The sequence below is a fragment of the Benincasa hispida genome, chromosome 10 (assembly GCF_009727055.1).
Source record: "Benincasa hispida cultivar B227 chromosome 10, ASM972705v1, whole genome shotgun sequence".
Classification (NCBI taxonomy): Eukaryota; Viridiplantae; Streptophyta; class Magnoliopsida; order Cucurbitales; family Cucurbitaceae; genus Benincasa; species Benincasa hispida.
This window is the reverse complement of record NC_052358.1, coordinates 1,766,267-1,775,810: the sequence shown is the minus strand read 5'-3', so window position 1 is coordinate 1,775,810 and position 9,544 is coordinate 1,766,267. Positions and strand designations below refer to the sequence as shown.

The 9,544-nt window shown below is 31.3% G+C and overlaps 2 protein-coding genes across 2 annotated transcripts; both read right to left on the bottom strand.

The window, feature by feature from the left end:
- Nucleotides 1-2,871: 2,871 nt before the first annotated feature.
- On the bottom strand, nucleotides 2,872-5,022 carry LOC120087955. The gene is made up of 3 exons (XM_039044980.1): nucleotides 4,865-5,022; nucleotides 3,227-3,392; nucleotides 2,872-3,124 (listed from the first exon to the last, which is right to left on the bottom strand). Exons 2-3 carry the CDS (start codon nucleotides 3,389-3,391, stop codon nucleotides 3,077-3,079), a joined length of 213 nt encoding a protein of 70 aa, XP_038900908.1. The 5' UTR covers nucleotide 3,392; nucleotides 4,865-5,022; the 3' UTR covers nucleotides 2,872-3,076.
- A 1,292-nt stretch (nucleotides 5,023-6,314) lies between these two features.
- Nucleotides 6,315-9,297, bottom strand: LOC120087933. The gene is made up of 3 exons (XM_039044946.1): nucleotides 9,162-9,297; nucleotides 6,741-6,903; nucleotides 6,315-6,635 (listed from the first exon to the last, which is right to left on the bottom strand). The coding sequence occupies exons 2-3, from the start codon at nucleotides 6,900-6,902 to the stop codon at nucleotides 6,588-6,590; spliced, it is 210 nt and encodes a 69-aa protein (XP_038900874.1). The 5' UTR covers nucleotide 6,903; nucleotides 9,162-9,297; the 3' UTR covers nucleotides 6,315-6,587.
- Nucleotides 9,298-9,544: the final 247 nt, after the last annotated feature.

Here is a 9,544-nt window from a genome sequence, read left to right as displayed (position 1 = left end):
TTGGGGATCATTATAAAATGGGTTTAGATTGTAATGTAATCCAAAATCCATGTTTGGATGGAGCATTTTGGACCCGATTTGTAATATTTAACTTCCAACAGTTTTTAATCGAATCCTCATTTCCACTGTTTTCACCTTTCAAAATCTCATTTCTGTTATGTCTTCAATTCCTCCCACATTCCAACATTCCTCTAATTCCCAATTTACATTACAGACTCCTAAACAATCCCAAAAAATTTATAGTAAAAATGTCGATAGATAATAAAAAAAAAATTAAAAAAAAATCAGTAATGAACTAGTAGTAGTTAGAGATTAGATTTATGAGTTATTAAAATTGTCAGGATTAAAATTGAAAATTTAAAAATACAGAGACTAAAATTGATCGAGGGTCAAAATACAGTATTTAAACTAACTTTTTTTTGCATTTCTTTTCAATTTATTTTGGTATTCCTATAAGAGATAATTTTGACTTGAAGGGAGAGCATGACCAAAAAAAACTTAAATAACGTTTTTTTAAAAAAGATGCAATCCAATAATGAAAAAGAAGAGGGGAAAAAAATTATCGTATTTTTCAAATAATTTCAAGTCCCGCGTTTTTACCATTAAAAAGAGGGGTGGGGGAAGAGGGAAAAGAAAAACTTTACTTGAGAGCTAAAGTAAATTAAATAAACAAAAATAGGAAATCCAATAAAGAAAAAAAAATTCATATTTTTTCCAAGGTACACCTTTAGCAAATTAAAGTTGTGTTCAAGTTACTTTTTGAGTTCTTAAATATGTATTTATTACGAATGCTTGAATATGTAATTTATTAACGTAGTCTATGAAGGGTTTTTCTTTTTCTTTTAAGAGTAAACTTACTATAAATTCGACCTTCTAGTCTTATTTAATTAACAAATCTAACCTATGAGTTTGGCATTTCTTTAGAAGAAAAAAGTAAACAATAAAAAAAATGCAAATAAAAATAGTCCTTGATTGAAATAAAGAAGCCCGTTTTCATGAAGCTCCATAAAAATGTAGTTTTAGATATTATTTTTTGTTACAATTCATTTTGACCTCTAAATATTTGAAATTTTCATTTTTGCCTATATATTTTTAACCTTTTTGATTCATATATATTTAAAAGGTTCATTTTATTTCTTATACCTTGAAAAAAAATGACCATTTTCATCCTTTCATTTTCAATTTTACTACATTTTTAAGAGAAAAATTTTCACAAAATGAGCATTTTGAAAGTATAAAGACCATAATGAATCAAAGCAAAAATTACTAGAACCAAAACAATATTTAAACCAAAAATATATTTATGAACATACCATTCTAAATAAATTGTTTATCATAAGTTATATACTTAATTTCACACAATCTTAACATTACGATTAAATTGTTAATTTGATTTAGGTAAAAAGTTAAAATTTAGTATTTATGATTTTGATAAAATTAGAATTTAATCACTATGGGTAATAACTATTTATGAAGATTTTATCAAATTATAGAGACTATTTATGAGATTTTATCAAACCATAAGAAACTTTAAAGAGAATACTAATTTTCTCCAAACCATGAGGAAGCTTTCGATTTTGTATACAATATATTCATAAATTTTAAATAAGTCAAATAGATCAAGAACCTATTATACATCAAGTATGAACTTATAAAATACAAAATCAAAAGCTTACAGGTTTATATTTTTTGTGATGTAATACTAGTACAATTATATCAATAAATCTCCACGTTTTACATCATTTCTAGGATAAAGTCGAGGAAAACCGATAAATTTTATTAACATCTGGGAGTTTTCTAACCAGTTTTAGAAGGAACTAACAAAATTGTAAAGTAAAACAATTTAAAATCAAATTTGATAGATTATGGGGAACACAAACAACCAAACAAACGTAACACGGCTAGCATAAAATATGAACTGTTTGAATATTGTTAGAACTGAAAATAAGAATAATAATTTTTTTTCCAAAAAAAAAGACATTAAGCTAACTATGATGGAAGACCAGCCAGCATAACAAATATATACACATATATAACCTAAATCAACCCATTCAATCTAAAGAGATCAGTAGAAACAAACTTAGGGACAATCAAACAAACATGGAACTTGGGAGAATACATTATAGGGTAAAAAGAGTGAATGCATTCCTACCAAAGAGAAAATATACCTAAAAAAAAAGTAAGAAATTTGAAGATCTCTCAGATTGGTCCCTCCCTTCTAGGCATGGGACTCCATAAAATGGCCGACATACTCGCCCAATAGTTTTACTCGAAGTCTGAACAAACCACTACTCTTGAGTTTTCATACACACCTCGTTCAAACAAAGGCCGAAAAGAAGATCTGACAATAATTTTTTTATTTAAAAAAAACCTCACAATTTAAGATAATTCATTTGATAACCATTTAGCTTTTTAATTTTCAGTACTTCTTTTGTTTTGTTATTCACTTTCAACTAATTTTTTTTATTATTATTATTATTAGGGGAGCTAAGAATTCAAATGATTCTTTAAAAGATGTGAAAATCCTAATAGAGAGATTGAAAGAAAACAAGTATAAAATTCAGAAACAGAAAACTAAAAACCAATTTGTTATAAAACATGGCCTTTAAAGTTTTCATGACCAATTGTGTAATAACTCGTGCGCTCAATAAAATCTATACTGAATAATCTTATGTAACTTCTGATTACTTAAAACCTATCACTTTAACAAACATCTGAACTATATAAAGTACAAAGAAACAACTATTCTGGATATGTTGCTCACTTCTTACTTGCACCACCATTGGGCTTCCAGAATCTTAATACACAGTCTAACCGCACAACTTTAAGAATCAGATCAAGGAAATTTTAGAATTCGATCTTGCTAGACAATTTCTCAAAAAGGAGAAAAACAATCATTTGAGACGAACCATTTCAACATGCACAACAAGAAGGAATCTGAGAATGATATTCAAATCAATTGGTAGCTGAGTCTGCAACTAAGCAATTATTAGATAAAGATTACTTCAGTAACAAAATTAACATGGGTCCAGAGCATATAAACTCATTGAAATTAAGATGCAAAGAGACTGTGACCTCATTCTTTCTTCCCAATGCCATGTGACATGTTATAAATTCCCCGTCCCTGCATGAAACAGGAGTACGACCGACATTATATGCAATGCTATACAAGTAATTTCATGTTCTGGGGGAAAGCTTCAACTGGATTAGGGAGTAATAAACTTACTATAAGATACAACGATGAAGCTGCCAAAGCGATTGGAATGGCAACAGAGGTGACCTTATCCAATGGCCCTTTAAGATATGTGTGCTTGTGGATGCTCTGAAAATACTTTTGCCTTTCAATAAGTTTTTCGCGAGGCCTAAATGGCTGTTCGGTGACTTCAGTCATTCTGCAAAATAATTCAAATAGCAAATTAATAAAATTTCATTAAAGCTACTTCCTACATCTTCCAACTCCAAATCCATCCTCATAGAAAATTGGTGAATTTGCAAGTGTGTGCTTACACGTCTCATTTCTTCTGTACAACAAACATGAAACCAAATGACTTCGGAAAGTTTCCAACATTAAATTTAAAAAAAAAAATGATAAATCGCTTGCGGCTAGAAAATTAATACAACTCTACAAAGCAAAAGAATATAAATACTCAATCATCTGCCATCCAGAAACAGTGAAATCCCCTTCAGACAGATTACATTGATTTCCAAATTTTAACCAAGTATTAGTTCATGACCCCCTACTCATTGGTCACAGAAGATCTATAGATAAAATGGACATTCAGTGCAGAATTCTTCATTTTCAACAGTCTATTCTCACACGCACGTCCTAAGAAACACAAATACGGATACGATACACGGATACAATAAGACACGGACACGGCGACATGCTATATTTTAAAAATCTAGGACAAGATACGGCAAGGACACACTCATTAAAATATATATCATTTTTATACCAAAAGAAAATTAAAAGTTATTGGGTTGATGCATTTATATACTTAAGAAAGTTAGGTTGATGTATTTCAAGCTCAAAAATTATCATTATTGTCATATATGTGTCTTTTTAATCTAATCAACAAGTGTTCTATGCATGTATAACAAATTTCTTGCACTAACAAGTGCTCGATACGTGCCCAACAAGTATCGGAGTGTCCAGTTGTTGGACGTGGACACACTAGCCAAACTCAAGTGTCCGTGCTTCTTCGCACGCACATCTGATTCACCAATTTAATAAATCTCATGTATGATTACGGATCAGGGAAACTTTTATATATATATAAGAATCAAATTCATTGATTGAATGAATGGGTCAGCGAAACTTAACACCAATCCCCAGTTGTTTCAGCTAGGCTGGCCCTAGCTCAAAGGAAAAAACGATCACTCTAAATTCAGCTGCTGCAGAACGAAGTAAGTCCCATCCCCACAAAATAGACAAGAAAATATGAACAGACATTAGAATTACACGAAACTAAGTTAAATAACCTTCAAACTGAACCCATCAACATTTCTCCTTTTTCCCGCATGCTACCAATATCTCAAGATCGACGATTCAATGAATTAATGATGGAATTTATAGCGTATTTCAATCGAGTAGGGAAACAGCATATAAATCTAAATCTCCTAAAACCGCTCACGAAATTGAAGACTAACATTACCTTAGACAAAACGAAAAACAAAAAACATTCGATGAGGACAAATCATTTCAAGAAAAAATACATAAAAAGCAAAAACATTCGCGAATCAGATTAACCAGGAAAAATAAATGGTTGAAACATTACAATTACCATCCTAGATCAGATTATCAAAGCAGATCCGTGAAATCTTATTCTTAAAAGAAGAAACAGGAGAAGAGATTGAAACTCACTTGAATATGGAGGTTTGAGGAGAGCGAATCGATGTTCCGAAGGCTGCCGCTGATGGGGACGAATGATAGACGATGACTTCTTCTGCGATGCGCGAAGGGAAGAAGACAGTATCGGCCTTTTTTTTTTCTTTTTTCTTTTTTTTTTTTTTGTTCCTATTTTTTTGTGGGCCTAAGATTCACTTGTTGGGTTTGAGTACGGGCCCAATTTGTCAGACTATATGGAAATACCCAAGTTCAATTTGAGTGTGGGTATTGTCAAAAAGAAAAAAAAAAATTACAATTTTCAAATAGAAGTAATTCTATATTCAATATTTAATAATCAAAAAAAGTAATTTGAGAAAATATATAATGTATATGTGGTTTTATTTTTTTTTATTTTCTTTTTGTCTTTCAAAATATATTTTAAACATGCCTCAATGAGTATAACAAACGTTTCATTAGAAAACGTTTTCCTTACAAACTGCAGGTTAAATATGCCTGAGACGAACGTAACCAATGTACATTACATCACATTGTCAAAGCATAAGAGATGAATTCCTCTATTTTCTTTTTAACAATAGAGTTTCCCATCTTTTGATTGCACCTTGTTTTGTGGTTTTTCGCTGAACAAAATTGTTTAATCTTTGAATAATTATATACATATATTTGTTAGTGTTGTAATGTAAGGTAATAGTTATTGGATTCTAACCTCCGAGTATTTGAATTCAAACAGAAAAAAGTATAATACATTGTTCTTCTTTTCCTTTTTAAATAACGTTGAATAGTTCTTTTTTTTCCATTCTTTTAAATAGGAACAGTGAATATTTTTCCTCATTATAAAAATGCTTACTCTATCAATAACGATTTCATACAGAACAATTTTAATATTCTCTAACTTATTCAACGTATTCATTTTATAACCAACATAAATTTATTGTTTCAACAAAAGAAAACCAATTTTTGAAAGCCTCGTTCTCAAATATAAAGGCTACGTGACGGATATCATAAAAACAAACAAATAGTTAATAAAATTTGAACAGTGAAAATCCTCTCTTATAATCAATCGGGTAATTTCCTATATGGAATTTTTTACTTAGCCACCTCTGTGAGCCGTTACAGCTTTGATATCCTCCTCTTTCGAGTGTTTTGAGTGATGGTTTGATTTGTTGATCTTCATGTTTATTTCACATTAAGTGATACATCGAAAGTTTGAAGTTTAAATTGATCTAATTATTAGTTTTGAATTTAAATTGATACAACTCTCAAAATTTAGATTAGATACAACAACTATGGGGATGGAGAATTGAATCTTCGACCTCCAGGAAGGAAAGTTATGCCAAATTATTGTTGAACTAAACTCACTTTAGCAATATTGATATATAGTTGGTATTCATTATAAGTTATATTTCACAAAATGGAACTATCCTATATTCACCCCTATGTTCAGAAAGTCCATGAACATGTGAAAATGTTGATCAGCAAATCCCAGCCATTCTAATAGGCACACCATTTCATTTCTAGATCTCAATACATATCATCTGAGTCACAATTTCATGAAAGGAAAACTGAGACAAACAGTTCAATATGGAGAGACGCAGTAGAAAGCTGAGCATCATATCCAATATTCTACTAGTAGCCGAATCTGGAACTAAGCATTTATTAAACAAAAATTGCTTCAAGAACAAAATTCACATGGATCAAGAAGCATGACGGTGTTTGAAATTTAGATGCAAAGACAGTGACCTCATTCTTTCTTTCCAATTCCGTGCGACATGTTGTAAATTCCTCGTCCCTGTACGAAAGACACGAGCAAGATCGACACAGTTAGACAAATCGTTTAGCATTATCTGAAATGGGCAAGAAAATCTTCAACTTCACTGGAGAGAGGCAAACTTACGATAAGATACAGTGATGAGGCTGCAAGAGCAATTGGAATGGCAACGGAGGTGATTTTATCCATTGGCCCTTTAAGATAAGTGTGCTTGTGGATGCTCTGGAAATATTTTTGCTTCTCAATAAGTTTCTCGCGGGGTCTAAAAGGTTGTTCTACTTCTGTCATTCTACATTATAATTCAAGCAAAAAAATAAATAAATAGTAAAATCCAATATTGTAAAAATCTACTATCCCACATCTTTCAGCTCCCAAATCATCCAATATATAGACAAAAATATGCTTTTGAGATGTGCACCATAACCTTTGTAAAATAGTAAACCTCGTTAAAGAATCCAAAGCAAAGACAATGAGTACAGAACAATTACAATGATAAAGTTTCATAAACATGGCACATTGATAACAAACTAGCAACCATGCCAGCTCTAGAAGTGAATGAATTACAACTACTCAAAGTGAATTGATCAGCATCAAATTATTAATTATAGTTTATTTAATATTATTGATATAATGAACTAAGGTTTATGGTGTACCACACATTAGGGTTTTCTTTGGGAGGCTAGTAAAGCCTTGCCTTTAGGATTGTTTGATAAGTTTTACGATGAATTAAGTTTAGCCTTTGTGCTTCTTTCAAGTTTAGCTAAGAGAGCTTCTTGGAATTTGAAATTCATGTATTGAGTTGCATACCAAGAATACTTAAGTGGGATTGATCATCCTATCACAGTCTTTGAATTTTAGGACTAAGGAACTTGTCCTTGTCTCAAGAGCTTTGATCTTAGGCAATCTGTGTCTAACTCAATCCTTAGGGTTGAAATCTAGTTGATCTAGGAGTTTTAGTGATTGAGAATTAGGGATTCTTATACAAAAAGATTTCTAATTCCAATTGGCTAGAGTTTTCGTATCACAGAGTTTTAGCTGTCTTTGAAATGTAACATGTATCAAAAGGCCCTAGTTGATAAAAGCTATACAGATGAAATAGACACTGCCATACATGAGTTTTCATTTCCAACGGTTGAAACATCAACTAGTCCACAAATGAAGTGAACACCAAGAGAATCGTTCTGGGACTCGATGCTCAAAGAGAATGGCACTTGAAACTTCCATCAATGTCAAGCATTGATGAACAACAGCAGATACTAAAACAAGAGACACTAGCAAGGTCCCACACAATACGACTCGCTTATCTAAATCATATGAGTTGTATCCCTAATTCTCTCGTGTGTCATTTCCAACATTGAGCCCCATACAATGTTTTAAAAGGCTAAAGGCGGTCTTGAGTTTTTTTTCTCTAGAAGAGGCAAGGCTTCAATTTAATTTAAAACATTTCACAAATCGTAAATTGGCATGACCAAATATTGCTAAATATAATAGTCATCTAAACGTATACAAAAGTTCACCCTCATCAATCCCCACTTAAACAAAAATTCAAAGACATCACTACATAACATCAATGGGATTAGTTTATTCTACAAAATTTTTGTCTTCAATTTTTTAAAGTCACAGTATTAAAAGTAGTAATAGTTCAAATGGTTACAGCTCAAACCATATTTTTTAAGAGCGATGCAAACCGATATTATTCTTCTAATCATTACACTGAGGCGTATAGATTTTAAGTCTCCATATGGTTTCACCAAGGCATGAGCCTCTCATGTTCCTACGAAGGCGCATAAATCTCAAAGGCTACAAAATTAAGATTTGCAGTCTTGCATCAAGGTGATCAGGCATAAACCTCAATAGCTTTTTAAAACATTTTGCCCCTACATACCAGAAACATCTTAAGTGCATTGATTGTTTATCTGAGTTAACACAAATTCACTTCTAACAATTACATTTATCTTCATTCTCACACAAGTACATATATCTGATCCACCAATTTGACAAATCTCAAATACATACCCCTACCCAGCCAGCTTTTTTCCCAATTACCCCTTAACAACAGAAAACAAGAATCAGACGATTTCCATCTTTGAAGGACGAAGAAATAAATACCCATATGAATGAAATGTGCTGTGAAACATTAAAGTCAATTAAAATCTCCCTATGATAACCATCAAAATAAATCCAGTAAAATTTATTTTTTTTCCCTCGAAATTTTCCAATAACGAGTGGTATAGTGAAACCCATTCCATGTTTCAATAAATAGGTAAACAAAAACATACAAAACTTGGTTACCTAAAAACATTCGTCAAGAATTAACACGACCACAGCAAGACAAAATAGATAAAGGGAACCAATCATTTCAAGTGCATAGATAGATAAATCACAAATGAAAATAATTGAGAAACATATTAACCAGATAGTAGTGGAAGAACGAAAAAAATAACAATTAAATCGTCGAAGATCTAATCCAAGACAAGATTATCAAGGCGTTCGTAAAACCTTACACCCAGACCTAAAGAAGAAATCATGGAATGGAGCTAAACTCACGTGAGAATGGAGAGCGGTAAATCAATGCTTCGGGAGCTGCAGCAGACGGGGAATCGAAGGATAGACGAGGAATTGGCGAAGGCCTGCGATGGGGAGGCGTTTTCGTTTTTATTACTTTCTTTGGGGTTAAAACTACAAATTTAGAGTTCGGATCCAATTTTGAGATTTATATTTATTTGATCCATGAATCTTTCAAAAATAACTGTTTTTAACTTTTAAATATTTTAAATGTTGAATTATAAAAAATATCCTTAAACTTTATACTTTTAATAAAAAAAAAATTCTTTAAAATTTCAGTTTCAAAAATATCTTTAAACATTCAAAAAGGGTTAAAAAGAATACCTTGATTTTGGATGAAAATTGTTAAAGTTTTATTTCAAAAA

Coding starts and splice junctions, on each gene's coding strand:
- LOC120087955 (XM_039044980.1), bottom strand. CDS start 3,391: ATGACTGAAGTCACCGAACAGCCATTTAGGCCTCGCGAAAAACTTATT. Junction 3,125..3,226: donor CTTCATCGTTGTATCTTATA/GTAAGTTTATTA, acceptor TGTTTCATGCAG/GGACGGGGAATTTATAACAT.
- LOC120087933 (XM_039044946.1), bottom strand. CDS start 6,902: ATGACAGAAGTAGAACAACCTTTTAGACCCCGCGAGAAACTTATTGAG. Junction 6,636..6,740: donor CCTCATCACTGTATCTTATC/GTAAGTTTGCCT, acceptor TCTTTCGTACAG/GGACGAGGAATTTACAACAT.